This window comes from Heloderma suspectum, chromosome 1 (genome assembly GCF_057233095.1).
Source record: "Heloderma suspectum isolate Gila_16-S chromosome 1, 16-S_ref, whole genome shotgun sequence".
In the NCBI taxonomy this organism is placed as follows: Eukaryota; Metazoa; Chordata; class Lepidosauria; order Squamata; family Helodermatidae; genus Heloderma; species Heloderma suspectum.
Genome location: NC_139458.1, coordinates 366,544,414 through 366,561,793, shown reverse-complemented (window position 1 = coordinate 366,561,793; position 17,380 = coordinate 366,544,414). Strand labels below are relative to the sequence as shown.

The following is a 17,380-nucleotide window of genomic DNA, read 5'->3' as shown; positions in this document are numbered from 1 at the left end:
TGTTTTGTTGTTGGAGGTTTTGGGTTGGGTTGTACTGAGGAGCTGCTAGGAAAGCGGTGAAACGAAGTAAAAAGAGCCATTCTAGAAAGCAGCTGAAGGGGAGCACTGTAGGGGAAGAGCATCATTGAGGAGAACCTTGGAAAAACTATGTAGGAAGGAAAGCAGGAATATGCATGCTCTCTTTTCTTGCATGTGGAATTAGATAAGCATGTACTACAACCTTTGACTATAGAAATGTTGTTTTAAAAGATGCAGTTATAAAGATTAATGCACATTATTGTCCCATAGAAAGTAGCACCTCATAAATTTGTATTTACTGCATTCAGTTGGTAATTTCTCCTAACATTAATAATTTGTTCTTCTACTTCAGGGATCAGCAAATTGTGGCCCAAGGCCTGATGTGACTTTTGAATAGTAAAAGCTATCATGTTGAAATTAGGGGAAATTGGGTGTCCCAAATATTGTTACTTTAAAATTACATTTCTACCCATCATAGTTTCAGAGAAGATTTGCGATCAAAAACTTTTTGATTTGATTCACTTAGGCGCAATCCTATAGAGATGGATGGTCACGTCTGACTTCCTCTGAAGTCGGAGGCAACCGCCTATCCAGTGCAGGGCAGCTGAAGCATGGAGGAGAGGATTCCTTCTGTGCTCTGGCTGCCCTGCAGTTTTCCTTAGACACCTGATTTTGGGCGTCTAAGCGTGGCTTCGGGGAGTGGGTGGGAACGGGGCTGGAGAACATAGGAAGCTGTCTAAAACAGCTTCCGCAGTCTCCTCCCCTCCCCACCCCCTTTTCACCCTGTCCATATTATGAGCACGGACAGGCATGGAGGGCTAGCTGCTGTGGTTCTCTCCACCCTGACTACGGGTGGGAGGGGAGCATGGTTTCCTGGCTATGAGCTCATAGTGCTGTCTACAAACTCGGAGCTGGGAAACCAAAACATCCTATCTCAGGTGCTGTCTAAGGGACATAAGATTGCTCTCTTAACGGCAAACAACTATAATATCTCTGTGCATCTAGTCTATGGTAGTGATGTGATTAAAGTGTTGGTTCCCACTCCCTTGATTTTTGGTACAGGAGCAATGGAATGTCTCAAGAGCTCTTCTGTTTGTCATTTTTATGTGTTAAGAGTTAGGGAGCAATCCTGTTGGGATAGGCAGCCTCCTCCGAACTTGGAGGCAACTGCCTATCCAGTGCACGGCAGGTGGAGTGCGGAGAGGATCTTCTCCATGCTCCGGCCACCCTGTGTTCATGGCTAGATGGCCGATTTCAGCTGTGTAGCTGTGGGACCTTGGAGCAGGAGGAGGGGAGGGAGGCCAGACAACGCACAGGAAGCATTGTAATGGCACTAACGCAGTCCCCTCTCCCCCTTTTCAGCCGCTTCGCATTGCTCTTATGAGCATGCAGCTGGGGATGAACCGTGCCACCTACGAGGCGGCAGGGGCTGGGGCTGGGAGTCTGTTTTCTGGGAACAAAAAAACCCTATGGCTGTCTACACGCTGTCTAGCAGCCATAGGATTGCGCCCTTAGTCACAGGCTTATCTGAAGATATTCCTACATTGAAGAGATGATTCTGGTTTTTTTTTTTAACACTTGCTATAGCTAATAGCTTGTAGCAATTCAGTTTCATGACTTAGAAAGCATTAGTGCTTTGAGTTTGAACCTGCAGCCTTGCACTGTTAGCCTTCTTTTGTTTAGAGATAACATGGCTTCAGTTTCATGGCTTGAGATCATTCCTAGTAGTATGCATTACCCTGGTGGCATTTAGTCAGGATTGAAGTGAGCTTGTTTGATCCCATGTATTATAAAGGTACTTATAACAAACAACTGAAGATAACCTTCAGCTTAGTAAACACTTTCCATGTACAAATATTGTGATCTAATTTATAGTATGTTATACATAAAGTAGAAAAAGATCTGGGGTACAACTATATCCAAAGATTGTATCCAGAGGTCTGTAATGACCCTACTATTGAAAAATATAGAGCAGACACTATAGTCTTTTGTGTGGTTCTTTTTTCATCAAAACCTTATGGAGGTATAGTATTTTTTTTTAAAAAATAAACAGGTTAAGAACTATTAGCCAAACTGTTATATTAACATAAAATAGCTATTGTGTTATTGTGTGAGTTGTTATTAGGCTTCTGGTCTTTCAGACTGCCTCCACCCCCCAGTGTCTTGGATTTGTAGGGTTTTACTGTTTTTTGTACATTTTTGACATTTAGAACCTAGTAGGTTCTAGAGTATATAGGGGGATTCAAGGTGAGACTTATACCGTAACTTGATAAAAGGTAACTGCATGCTTATGTTCATTTTGGCTACTACGTAATTGTGCCTTATGGACATATTGGTCAGTATAGCATGCTAAGTTAGCAAAGGGAACTTGGATTTCATTGTAAAAAAGAGCAATACGTACTATTATCAAACACAATAGAACTTGTATAAATGCCTCCTTTTGTTTCCCACCATGTTAAATGCTCTTATATTATGATAATCAAGCAAATAGTACGTACATTTATATTTTTATACACACACACCACACACACACACATTTACAGATGGTTTTAAAATAATGCATATATCACATATCCAATGCTTGTGTTCGCATAATTTGACAGTGTTATTCTGTTCACTATTCTACATTAAATTCTAGCATTCCAAAGCTCTGATTCATCATCCCCAGGTTCTTCCTTAGTCTATATATCAGTGAGTGTATTAATGTATTGCCGGGAACTGTTATATTTGTGACTAGTAATCTATACAATTTAGTGATGTGTGCCTTATTTTCCTAGAGAACCGACTTTTAATGTTTTGCAGGATGTATGTCTTGTTCCTGTGATTCATGTGATATTGTAATGCTTGGACACATATTTAGACATTAAATGTTTAGAAGGATGACAGTCTACTAAGTGGATGTTAGGAACAATTCTATGAAGCAATAATTGAAACCCGTGGAATGTTTAATTGAAATATTAACATAATATATTATCACTATAATCCTTTCATAAGTACTTCATTTTTATGGTATTCTTGCACTAAAGGAAATTATTTAAGTGGAGTTAGTTACTTTGTAACTATTAGGAGTTGTTGAAATTACTATACCTGTTCCCCACCACTATCTTTTGAGGAAGTTCAGTGTCCAAAAACTGACTGAATCTGTGTAGCTGTAGTGTCTCTCTCTCTCTCTTTCTCAATTTTCATGGGCTATATTTAAAGTATAGGAAACATCCTGCTACTGTTTGGTCATTCTGTGCTAACTTTTGTGTTACTTGTACAGATGTAACGCTGATTCCCTGCAACCACAGTTTGCAAATTGGAAGTTAGCCTTGAGCCCCTCCCCATCCCTCAGCCTGTCTTCAGCATGGAATCCATCCTTCTTTCCCTTACCAGCCTTAACTGTAGTTTAGCACTGTATCCCCACCAACGCCAATCATAGTTAATACTAAATAGAATTTGGAAACCTACTTCAGATGACTGCAAACCCTGATTATTCACTATTTAGTGTCAACACAGATGCAGTTAAGCCTGACAAAGGGAGGGAAATTTGTGCGGAGGTAGGAGAGAAAGGTGCTGCATTTTCCAGAAGCTGGCTTCTGATTGCAAGTCATGATTTCCAAAGTGCCAGAGTTAATGTCTTCACTAAACCTTTAGAAATAGTGTAATAAAGCATTTTGCATTCTAAATTGACTGCAGCGGGGGCTGGTTGAGTCATTGGAGAGTAATGTCTTCAGTAGGGTCTTGTATAAAAAAAGAGTCTCTCTGCCCTGCTCACCTGCTTGGGTGTCTTCTTTCCACTCCTGGTGCCTGTCTTGCCCACTGCCATGGTGTAGCACTAGCTTTTCCCAAGCAGGACGTGCTCATTAGCATTACAAATAGTGTAATGCTACTTTCCATGTTGAATCACAGGGCAGTACAATTGTGGTGGATGCCCTCTCTTTGTCCTGGCCTTAATGCTGAAAGAGATGGCAGACATACCACTGCTGCATTAATCTCTCAGATAGAGGGTGAGAGTTTGGGTTATGCTATAGGGAGTCGTAAAACAAATATCTGTTCATGTAGAACTTAAGAAAAACAATGAGTAGAATTTTGAATCAATTTGTCTCTTCATTTTGTGTTCAGAAAAATGTCCTTCAGGTATGTGTTTGCATCAAATCCCAGGTTTTAAATTAAAGGCACAAGGGTTCATTTAGGATTTCAGAAAGAACTGCATTTTTATTTATTTAGTATGCTTCCTTTCCATCAAATGGAGTTACTTTTAATGTGAAGTAATACTTTCAGATAGAGAAATAAGAACCAAGCTAACCATCTCTTCTGTCTAGATAGCTTTTAAGTTGTTTTATGAAAATGGATTTGTTAAAAGAAGTAGTTTTGAAAGTAGGATTTGCTAACAGTTTTCTTAGATGTTTTTATGGTGAATATTATGTGGTGGCAGAATTTAAAGTAACGAGGACATTTTAAAGGACATAGAGATGCAGAGTTTATTGTAACTGTCTTCCTGTTAAGAGAAGAATTTAGACTGTTCTGTCCTAAAATAGCATTTTCCTTGTGAATATGTGTACTTAAAAAAAACCCACATAGGTAGTCAAAACAAATACTTTTTCAAATTTAACCTTCACTGTTACTGAATGCAAAATATTTTTCGGTTAGGAAAACATTTTGCACAGACGCATTTATGGGGCCACATTAAGATATGAATATCATAAGTGGCAATATTAAATGGAACAATCTGCTGATGACTTATGCTAGTAGAGTCCCATTGATTTCTACCAAATACTGTTATTGAGTGTACTTAGTATGAACTGAAGAAACATCATGGGAGATATTATACTACTCTCATAGTGGATTTTTGAAAAAAAAATCTCAGGAAGTTAGTTGTCAAATTGAAATACCATGGATTTAAATACTTCAGTGGGCTTGTTCCATTGATTTATATAGGAGTTAAGCGTTTCCTTTCTCTGGTTTGTGCTCTTGGAGACTTGCAAAATATGTTTCTGAAGGGATAAATTATCTGATTAAATGTTGTACATTATGGGGAGAGGCCACTAATGTAAATGTAGCAGGCTAGTTTGGAATTTACACGGGGGATTTACGCTCGAGGGGGATTTGGCAGCAATTTATATTTTTCTTCTTTCATATATAAATGGAATGCATACTACGTTGGATAGTAATCCCATTACATACCTTAACTGATATTCAGGTTGATCTTTTAACAGTATTTACATTTATGATAGTCAAGTATGTCTATTTCCTATAAGCATTTTAATGTAGTTGCTGCCTTGTGTTGTTGCTGGCTGGTTTCTTTCATTTTCCTTTTCTAAAGGTTGAAGCTCCTGTTCTTTGGAACATGTTTACTTTTAACTGCTTGAGGTAGTTTACATGTGGGAACTGCTTACATCTTCATCTTATCTTGTCATCTTATTGATGTACTTTGGATTCTAGAGCTCTTAACGCTCTGGGCCTTCAGTTGTCAGCTTTACAACACTACCATTTTTCTACTGCCATTTAGCCAAAATCTTCACATTGTTACAGTTTTGCGAAATCTATTTAAGACCTTAAAGGTGTCATCTGCTATGCAAATACTCCTTGTATTAGGTTTACCAAAGTTGGAATACAAGAAATCTAGCTTTTGCCTATCTGCAGACATGGCAAAGTAAGGTTTCTCAAAGGCATACTGGTCTACCCTGTCTACATTTTCCTAAGGACTTCTGCTTCATGGTGTTCAGTGCTTTGCTTCTTACTTGTACTGCAAGATTTTCAATCTGAGAATAGAATGCTATGGTCTTCATAGTACAGATCTACAAAAATCTATTGAAAAACATGCAGACATGTATTCTTGACAGTTCTGCTATTCTTGACAGTTCTGCTGTTCCCTGAAGTGAATATCCTTGACTTTAGTTGCATCTCTGTATCTTCCATCTGTGATTGCAGATCACTCTTCACCACTTTAAAACATAAAAATGATCTCTGCTGTAACTTCCTTATGCATCCTCGTATTTGCTTCCAGAAGATGTTACAGTCTGCTCTGAGGCTTTAAGGATTATTTTATTTGCTTTTTAGTCTGAGCTTTCACACTTCCATAATTTTGCAAGCTTTTCTTTGCAATAATGAAGGTTAAAAACTCACTTTAAAAAGAAATGAGAGAGAACTGAAGAGAGCCAGCGGAACATATAATGGCTGTGTTCCACCTTTTTGTGATTTTAAAACAGGGGTGGGCACCATCAGGATTGTGGGATCTACTTTTGTTTTTTGTTTTTTCTAGAACCCCAAGATCCACAAAGTGTATGCTTCGTGAGGCAGACATACCCTTAGAATTAAAGAAAGGGTAAAACGTATCTCCGAGCACAGCCCAGGAATTTGTTTTCACTGCCAGAACTGAGTTCTCAGCCTTTTCACGCAAGCTTCCACTCTTAGTTCTCCACCCCTAACTTTTCTTTGTTTCCACAACCAGAGAGAAAGAAAGAGAGAGAGAGAGACTTTTAGTTGTTTCTGTTGTTAAATAGTTGGAAGTAAGAAACCCTTACCAATGTACTGCAAGTCACCCAGAGATCTACCAGTAGTTCCAAATCTAACTTTTGCCTACCCCAGTTTAAATAATGGTTTCATAAAACATAATATAAAAGAGTTATCTGTTTAATAAGATCTCTCTCATTCATCAGTGTGTTGTCTTATATTTGATCAATTTCTTTTGTAGGAATGGAAAGCACTGATGATGTAAACTTGTTCTTATTTATTTAACAGATTTATATGCCGCTTACCATTTAAAAAAAATATCTCTAAGCGGTTTAGAAAGTGTGGGGGAAGGGGGTGAGAGAGAAATGTTGCAACCTTGAAGTTTTTCAAGGAGCCTTTTTAGATAACAGTTCTTACAATTTCCAGAACGCTAAGAATCATACGACTAACTCCGCACACCCAATAGCACTTTTCTGTTTGCTTTTAAAAGTATTTGCCCCTTTTTTACTTTCCCCTTCTCCTGCCTCCATCTGTGCTGCACAGCAAATCATTGCTGAGATAATTGTTTTGGTATAGCTGTATATGCAGCATGAGGGGCCATTATTTAAGCGACGGCTTGTAAAAACGAAAAGAAAAAAAAAAGACAAGCTTGGTGAGCCCCAAATCCCTTTGGCAAAATTGAGAAGAGCTTTCTGGAAAGTGGCCATAACAGACATACAGGCTGTTGGCACATCACAGCAGCATATTGTGGGTTAATTAACCCAAAATTTGTGGGGATGCACACTGTGCACAAGCCGCTTTCAGTTTGCAGTGCACAAAACAATGTACAAAACCCCATTCGTAGGTTGTTACTAACTTGTTAGTATGATGTCCAAACCTGGACACTGTGGGTTAACTTTAGGTTGTTTAACCCACAAATAATCCATAGTGTCCAGGTTTGGATGACATGCTAACAAGAACCCAGTGTTTGTACGTTATTGCTGCAAACTGGAAACAGCTTGCGCACAGTGCACATCCTTGCAAATGGTGGGTTAATTAACCCACGCTTTGCCACCAAATGACGGCATCAGGGGTAAACCAGGTTACTGAAATAGGCTGTTTTATATATACCTTCAACTCAGTTGAAGACATAAAGTCATGTTAAGATTTACTTTGGTGTTCCTGGGAGATTAATCCCTTTTTATGTGGGAAACGAGCCTGTATTACAATGAATTTGTATCACTCACCATTTGGGGGGGAGGGGGGATTCGATTGCATTTCTTTCTGCAAGAAAGGGCTTTTCTTTCCATGAAATATTTAAAAAATAAAGTTTAGATTTTATATTCCTAGCAGAGCATCTCTCTGTATAGTTGTAACCTGGTCAAAAACATTTTACTGTGGTTTTGAGATTTTCTCTAAAATAGTGCTCAGTTATTAATCATAAATGTTTTTAACATACTATGAACAAGTTACATTGCCAGATTCAGTTTGTGATTAGAAGCTAATGGCTAGGGCCAAGGTAGAGTGAAGGGACATGCACAATATAGGAGAGAACTGCATGTGCGGCTGGAGCTTTCCTATCTACAGCAGTTCCCACTGGTTAAGAGACAAAGTGCATTTTATATTGAACAAAGGCTTGTCTCTTCAGCAGCAGAAACTGCTGTGGCAGAAGCAACTAGGCAGCTTTGGCTGCACATGTGATTTGCTCTCACCCAGTTTGTCCCCTCTTTGGACTCTGGCCTATGCATTAAAAAATATCCTTTAATTTTGGAAGCCCATCTCTTCAAAACCATGGTCTAAATTCAGTGGAAAATATGACAACCTCCCTGTCCATGGCTTCTAGAGGGAGAAACCCAAAATGAAATCTATGTCTTAAAAATGTCTTAAAATGTGATAAATGTTGGATTGAGTTTTTAATCTGCAAATTTTTACCACAACTTGAATATTTTCTATGTCTTGACTAGGATCCAAAGACCTACTTTAGGCATGCCCAAAGGCTTGTGTGTGCCCATTGACATTTTCTTTTTACTTTTTTCTTTGAGCCAAAGAGACACCATATCACAAACTACTTTTCAGTTTCAAAAAGATTGGACATGAGGAGTGAGGTGATGCTATGGTTTGAGAAACACAAGCCCAAAGCCTCTTTGAGTGTGCGGAACTAGTTGTACAGTTCTTTTGAGTTAGCAATCAAAGAGTATCTACTTTCTAAGCCGTCTTTTTAAAATTAATCCACTGTAACAACAACAAAATGTATATAATAATATATACTATACTCTCAAGACTAGTCATGTATTAAGCACACAGTGAAAAATTCACCCTGGATAATACATCTATATTGAGAAATATAGGTCTGAGATGGGGGGCAAAGATATTTCAGCTAAGGTTAGTCTGCTCCAATAGCTTCTTGGCATATAAGGATCTCTTTATTCTTCATAGATGGTGGTAGACATTTTTCATTAAACCAAGTCATCTTTTAAAATCTTCTGTTAGTTTTAAAGCATCTTTCTGTCACTATTCTGGTTGCTTGGCTATATTCTTGTCAGTTGACAATACTAATTTAAAAATTCTCATCTTTAACGGATTTCATACACACACACACACACATATATGGAGCCTGCTGTTCTTCACCCTCTGCATCCACAATATTAATCAGTATACGCCATTTGGCACTGAACATTTTTCAATAGTTTTATTAACTGACATTTTTTAAACCTTTCAAGCGATGACACCATTAAGGAGGAAGATGAAGAAGAAGCAGAAGAGGAGGAGGAGGAGGAAGAAGAAGAGGAAGATGACAACAATGAGGAAGAATTTGAGTGTTATCCACCAGGCATGAAAGTCCAAGTGCGGTATGGACGAGGGAAAAATCAAAAAATGTACGAAGCTAGTATTAAAAGTTCTGATATTGAAGGTGGAGAAGTCCTTTACTTGGTGCACTACTGCGGATGGAATGTGAGGTAACTGAGATTTAGCTAGTGATTACTTCCTTAAAAATACTTCTAAAATACACTTGTGTATTTTAAAACACACTGAATATTGAACTTTTTCAATATTGCTACTCTATGAAGATCATTGTACTGTATAACATTATTTATATTATAGGATATAACCACAGCTGCTTCATAGCTTATATATCAAGAAAAATAATCTTGTTCACACTACTGCCGCAGCTTTATTTTAATTACTACCAAACAGTGAAATAGCATGTAGATCCTTGTTTTGTTCAGTCTTGTAATGTTGGACAAAACACAGCTAGATCTCTACACATTTCTCAATACCTAGCATGGAAAACAAAGGTACATTTCAACAAGACTTGGAGGTGAGGTGAGGTTTCATTTGGAAAAACTGGATTTCCTTCTGGACTATTGCATGCAAGAATCTAGAGTTCATTTTTAGTATTAATGCAGACGACCAGCCTCTCCTAGCACCCAGGGTCATTATGTGGATCTTAGTGGACAGTAAATAGCTGACTTTCACTTGGCCTGACCTGGTTTCTTGGGGCCATATATTTCTGAAGAAGATTCATCTTGGCATAGTTATTTGAGTTACTGTTTTTAATGTCTGAGCATCTTCCTATTATTATGGCTTGTTGCCATAATTTAGTACTTTTGGGAAATGGTGGGTTTAACCTTTTGCCAAAAATATTCTTGACGTCTTTTATGCCATTAACTGAGTTTTCTGTTCTGTGCATTTTCCATATTGCTGTATCCTCAGGCTCTTTCCATTGTTTGTTTGAGAGATATGTGCTTTGCAAAGGCTTTGTAACAGGCCCCATATTTCTCATTAGTACTCATATGGACTCCGTATCATCTTTGCTTGCCATTAGGATCTGCATTACTTTTGTAGTAAACTTTGAGAAGGTTGAAGCGAGGCCATGTCAGTCTTTTCTAGTGTTGGCAGAGGCAGTTGACATGAGTCATAGTTGGAAAACCTTGTCATGCTACCTTCTCTGTTTTTATAATGGAGCTATGTTCAATGAAGTTACCATTAATCAAAGAAAAGACTGAGACTGACAATTCTGCATTTTAGGCTTTTTATAGTATTGTGTTTCTTTAGCAGTTCCCTGACTAACATGCATCTTTAACCCAAGTGGTGTATGTACTACAAAATAATGAAATCTTGGGTTTTATTTTTGAGTATAAATGGTGAATATGCAGCATGTAACTTGCATACTAACAGAATGAACTTGCATAAAGCCATTGATTTTATCCTATTTTATTTCCTTTGCTTTAGGGGGGTTTCCTTTAGGATGTATGTTTTAGACTACTGTTCAAGCAACAGTCTTATTTCTCCCTACTATTAGGAAGAAGTTGAAATTTGAGCTCAATTTTGCAGACTTCACTTCTTTCTTGTGAAAGAAAAGTCAAAGCCTTGTATGATACTAGTGGAGTTTGCAATTTAATTTATAGGCCAGTAAAAGGCATATAAGAAGAGCTGTAGTTGAATTTTGAATTGATATTGGTGTTAGGAGGTTGGCTTGGGTATTTCCTGTTGAACTTTAAATGTATTTTGACTTGAAACTTTAGCTTTTGAGGGAGATATTGGGATAATATTTAATATATTGTCTTCAGAATCCTCTTAATTCACATAATGGTTAATTAAGTACTAGAGTTTACAAGGACTTCTGTTACACTTGTTTAATTTTGAATGTGATCCTGAGATAATGCTATATTCAGCAGTGGATGTAGGCCATCAATATAAAGCCAGTGTGATTATAATTTAAATTTTTCCTCAAGGTCATGCCATGTTGCTCTGGTAGAACTCCTACAAGTAAATCCTAAATGTATAGCTTGGGCTTTTCAGCCTCAGATTACCAACTCCAAGAATGAAATGGAGCTTTTCATCCTGAAATCTAGCCATATAGGAGTGTGAGTGTGTGTGTGTGTGTGTGTGTGTGTGAGAGAGAGAGAGAGACAGAGAGACAGAGACAGAGATTGCTTTGGTAGTTGTATTCATGCAAAGAGTGTTTTTTGATCAATCAGCATTTGAACTGCTTCATCTGTCTTTGCTATATGCTCTCTCAATCTTCCAAGGGCAAGCAGCTTTATGGTGAAACCATATTGTTGTGCTTTTTTGTATCCTTTCCGTCCAACACACCAGAGTGCGTTGAGGAGGGCTGCATATGTTCCTTGAGTTATAATATATGATGCATGTCTTATATCAGACAGATATATTTGTATAATCATTCTGATTATACAATATTAGTTAGAAATGTCATGATTATAGACACTTCACTGTTGGTTTGGAGTGGGGTGTGTTTTTTACCCTTGGATAGACTACACAAGTTTATTTTTTATTGTTACTTATACAGTTGTTTAGGCTGGGGAGCCAGTGTTAATTCTAATCAAGTCAAAGCATTGTCAGTTTTGTATAATCAGAATTACATTCTCACCATATCTGTGACTGAAGGGGTGGAGGGTCTCTAGTACAACTTCCGTAAAGTTGTGCATTAGGAGTGTTAGAATGCTTTGAGGGGATTGCAGTCATTTTAGGAGGTACCAGTAATAGTAAAATGTATATTCTTTAGTGATTGGAGTAGTTCGGAGGGAAGAAACGACTAGGGGTTTCTACTTTATAAATTGTAGATCTTGCAGTCCTCTCTTCTGGGATAAGTGAAAAGACAAAATAACCCTGATTCATACAATTTCTGTTCAGACTTTTGTTTCTGAGGTGGGGAAATGCACCCCTCTTTAGCCTGGGCCAGGAATTCACTATGTGTTTAACACTGCTAGTGTTAACATTTAACTCACTCATGCTTCCTCTTTCTATTGAATTTTGAATGTCAAGCCATGCCCATTCTATTCCCCGAGTGGGCCAAAGATGAATGCCAGAATTCTGGAGGATATGCTATTCATAAATTCAAATAACATGTTTACATTTTTTCTCAGGTTAAATACTGTATTATTCATTTAGTATGAAAAGCTATATTTAATATACATGGAAGGTATCTGAAGTGGCTCAAAGTGGGGATACGAAGTTGTTTTGTTGTGGTTAACATCCAAACTGGAACTGAACCAGAGAGTTTGAATATACTGATGAACCAGAACCTCAGTGGAACCCATGTTTTTAATGGTTCAACTCCTTGAATTTAGTCAGGTGTCACTTATACATGGGTGACCACTTTGCTGTCTTTTTTGGTTGTCTGCCACTGACCCCTTGTTATACAGAGTCTGAACTGATGTTGGTTAGAAGTAGGTGAAGAGGATTGAGCTAAAACTGCAATAATTCATTTGAATAAATACAGTGAGGAGTAGATGGGGCAGTGACTCATTTAGCTTCAGATCTTGGAATGTTCCTCTTTATTCTGGTTGTGGCAATGGCCAGGATAAGTGGGGGTTACCACCTGACACGTCCCATTGCTGATGAGGCCCGAGGCAAGAGGTCTCTGAGTCTAACTCCATCATTCATACATTTAAGGCTAATCTGTTGTAATGCTCTTTGTGCTGGATTGCTTTGAGGTCTCTTAAACTACCACAGAGCAAGACATTTATCTGTTTTAATTAGATGAAGATAAATTATTATCGCATCTTATCAATAAATTATTCCCAAAGAGACAGCATTCCATCTCCTTGTGGACAAGTCAGCACAAGCACATTTGCCACCAGCCTCTGCACAGGCTTCTTTTGAAGCCACTTCACATGTTAGTTTTTTAAAGAGTAAAAATATGTGTGAATGCAACAGACAGATACACTCATCAGAGCGTCAGGATTGGCTGCAGTACCCTGCTAACTGTACACTCAGTACATAGAATTCAATAGGTCTTTCCAGAATACAGCACTTGAATGGATGGTATCTGCTGAGTATCATACCCAAAATTTATTTATTTTGACTGAATTACTGTTGTGTGCTGATGAATAGTTAATGAGTATGGGCATTTTTTATTTTTTATGTTTAACAAAGACAAAGTATGAATATGTGATCCAATAAGAGTTGAAAAAGTTGTTTTCTTTTAAAGAAAGTATGAAATAGGTTCTGAATAGAAAATGCTATCATGAAGCACTTTTATAATGAATGACCTATAATGATTGCCGCACTACCTTGAATTTTGTATGTCATTGGTAAAACCACAGAACAGGTAGGGTAATTGGCACAGAATAAGATCTAAATTAATAATTTTAAATGATTTAACATTCTTTATAAATTTTATAAGGTGTTTTTTATCAGTATCCTTAGACATTATTAACAGTAATTCAAACAGACTTTTCAGGTCTTATGGTTGTGTTCATGGAGATAATCTACTGATAGTATTAAATTACTAATAATAGATTTTTATTCTTATTCTAAGCACTTGATATGTAAATCTGCATAATTTATTCCTCCATAGATTTTTGTTTCAATTGTCAGCATGCCAAATTTAAGTGGCTTTTTCAGTTCTATATTTGGAGAGAGACCAGAGCATTAATAGTCACAAAATGAGAAGACTTCTTTCTGTATCCCAAGAATATAAAGTGGAATACAACGGGAGCTAGTGTAACACAGTGGCTTAGAGACTGATGTACAAATCAGTAACTCCCCAGTTTGAGTCTTTCATCACCTTTGAAGTAATTTGATTGTTGTAGACAAGCCACAACAGCCCCCAGCTGCAGTACGGGGATAATACTGACCTTCCTTAAAATATTTTTTTTTTTAAGGATGTCAGTTAGATTATTTATTTAGAACTTGTTTAGATTTCTCCTCCACTAAGTGAATTCTTGTGGTGATGTACAATAAAAACATACCTGAAGGACTTTGGATACTCTAAAGCAGTGGTAGGCAGAAGTTACACCGGTACCTATTGGTAGATCTCTGGGTGATGTGTGATCAGCAAGGTTTTCTGATTCCTAGTAGTTTAACAATTGCAAGTTTTTACAAAATCTGCCATGGCTGGCTTTGTGTTGCTTGCTAATTTCCCAGCCTTCAGGGTTCCTCTAAAATGAATATTAATAGGTTGCCTTTGACTAACTCTTTGTGCAGCTCTGCTGGCCAGTTCTAGAGTTTGGTTTAGAATCCCTGATCTGTAGTAACTCAGATGTAGATTTGTACTTGTATCTGCAGGCTATCCTAGTTTTTGTCATAGAATGCAGTAGATAACTGATCCCATTCCCTGAGCCACCCACCATTTGCTTGGCTCTCTACCCGCACCCATTATTTTTTACCTGATTCCAGTTGCTACACCTTTGGAGTTCTAGTAAAACAACAACAAAGTAGATTCCAGAAATCTGGTCTGCCCATCCCTGCTCTAAAGTAATAATTATTGTTACTATATAACAAAATAGCAAAAGTGCACTCAATTGTTGTAGAACATAGGATATTATGAAATATATATTTGTTAGTCCTACAGGTCGTGCTTTGAATATCTCCCACAATGTAAGTGTATGTATTTTATTTCCTTGTAGGTATGATGAATGGATAAAAGCAGACAAAATAGTGAGACCAGCAGATAAAAATGTGCCAAAAATAAAGCATCGAAAGAAAATAAAGGTAGATCACTTTGAACTACTAAGTTTTATTCATATGAATAGGAGGAAGAGATAAGGCTACATAATGACTTATATATGATAGCAGCTATTCTAGTTGGAGGGAGAGTCAGTAAAACAAGGACATACTTTCATATTTACTTATCATTATGTAACTCACTGAGAGTATTCAAGCTTCCTCTGCTGATTGTGAATAAAGTTAATAGTCCTACATCAGACCCACATGATTGTGTTTACCATCTTATTTATTAAGTCACTCAAGGAGGCACCTTGATAGTTTTTACTGCCTCTGTACTGTTTAGTGAGCTAACATTCAAGCTTTGCAGCATCACTGTTTTTCTTCAAGCAAATATAAGTACCCCATTATCTAAAACAAGAACTCCAAAAACAATTGGAATGTATTTAGGACCATACTGTGACCATCTCCACTGTCAGGTATATAAAGAAGCTATTCCCCTACCTATAGTTATCACCATATTTTGAGGTGTTCCCTGAATAGGGCCTAGGATTAACCACCTCTAGTTAGATCACGGATTTCCACGGGTTGAGCAAATCTCATCTGTAGGCCATAATAATCTTGTGTCTCTGGCAATAGGTTTTAGCATTCTGTAGTTGCTGGAGAAGACTCTTATGAGTCCCCTGGACTGCAAGGAGGTCAAATCAGTCAGTCCTAAAGGAAATCAACCCTGACTGCTCATTGGAAGGACAGATACTGAAGCTGAAGCTCAAATATTTTGGCCACCTAATGCAAAGAGAAAACTCCCTGGAAAAGACCCTGATGCAGGGAAAGATTGAAGGCAAAAGGAGAAGGGGACAGCAGAGGATGAGATGGCTAGATAGCATCACCGATGCAATGAATATGAATTTGAGCACACTCTGGGAGAGAGCGCAGGACAGGAAGGCCTGGCGTGCTATGGTCCATGGGGTCACGAAGAGTCGGACACGACTTAACAACAAGTTAGACATATACATCTGGAAGTGAAAGGATTCTTTACAACAACAAGAACTATAAACATGTCTGTGCACATATAGCTGGGATTTGAATGTTTTTGTTTGTTTTTTGGCGGAAATGTATTATCAAAGAACAATAAAATTCCACTCATGGAACTCTACTCAGAAACTTGGGAATTTTGCCATTAGATTTTATTTTTCATGTGTGATATCTTGTCATTTGATTTTGTTTTATGCTCAAAATATTGTTAACTCTGATATAAGATTAATTGTATGGGTTAATTAATAGAATGGGTTTTTCTTTTAAATTAGAACAAAGCTGACAAAGAGAAAGATGAGAAATACTCTCCTAAAACGTTTAAATTGCGACGCTCGTCAAAACCACCTTTTCATGCCAGTATATCACCTGAGATGTCATCCAAACCAGACAACACTGAAGCCAAAACTTCTGAACCAGCTCCAAATAAATCTTTAGAGATTATTTCTATCCTTAATGGACTACAAGGTAATGTACACAAGCTTCCTAATTTATTCTGTGAATAATATTTTTCTAGTATTAGGGGAAAGAATGCAATAGCCTGTAATGAGTAAGAATAATCTTCAGGCAGCCAGGCAAGAAATCTTTCTGTGAGCCTGTTGAAGAGCCACAAATGGCTAATGCATCGATGTGTGGGCAGGCATATTAGTAATGTCCTTCTGTTGTTGATTTTGTGGGCAAAGAAGTTTTGCAAACCAAAACTAAAGAGTTGCACAGAAAAGAAAATTTCTTTTTAAGCTGAGGAAGTTTGTTTATACGAGGGGTGGGCAACTTGTGGCCCTCTAGATGTTTTGGCCTATAACGCCCATCATCCCTCACCATTGGCTGTGTTGGTTGATGGGAGTTATAGGCCAAAATGCCCAGAGGGCCACACATTGCCTATCCCTGGTTTTTACCTTGTAATTGGTACATAATGTTTTAGTACTGTGTGTGTGTGTACGACATGCATTTTGCAGTGAAATGATATTTTGTATAAGAGTTATTTCCAATAGCAACATCTGTTTGCTTTCTTGGAAAAAACACCTTTTTTCAAGTTTTCATTTTTGATCCCTATATTTCATGTGTGTAACCCAACAGTAAAATTGAACTCTCTCTATTTTGCTTCAAAATAGCATACTTAAACCTCCCTAGCATGTCTTTAGGATTACAGTGCTCAAGGAAGCTATCCCTTCTGATCTGGCCTGTTTTTAATGTAGCTATTTAGAACAGGGCTGGGAAACCACTGGCTGGCAGCACCTTTGAAACTGTCCTGTGTACACACATAAACACACACACACACACACACAGACTACAACAATTAGGCTGACAAAAAAGTGCCCAATTGTGCAAATGGGAGTTTTTATTCTAAGCCTAATTGGCACTGGGTGTGGGGGGCAGAGTACGGGGTGGGGAGCTGGGGGTAATGGTTAAGAACATAGGAAGCTGCCTTACGCTGAATCAGACAATTGGTCTATCTAGCCCAGTATTGTTGACACTGACTGGCAGCAGCTCTCCAGGGTTTCAG

The 17,380-nt window shown here is 37.9% G+C and overlaps 1 protein-coding gene across 7 annotated transcripts in view; it reads left to right on the top strand.

The window, feature by feature from the left end:
* Nucleotides 1–17,380, top strand: part of ARID4B (AT-rich interaction domain 4B) — a 132,864-nt gene that overhangs the window by 94,382 nt on the left and 21,102 nt on the right. For 6 of the 7 annotated variants that reach the window (XM_084828167.1, XM_084828164.1, XM_084828162.1 and 3 more), the window contains 3 exons: nt 9,153–9,389; nt 14,808–14,892; nt 16,152–16,344. In XM_084828167.1, the coding sequence (XP_084684293.1) occupies nt 9,153–9,389; nt 14,808–14,892; nt 16,152–16,344 (515 nt within the window). The remainder of the gene's footprint in view (nt 1–9,152; nt 9,390–14,807; nt 14,893–16,151; nt 16,345–17,380) is intronic. The other variant, XM_084828163.1, reaches the window with a different exon arrangement.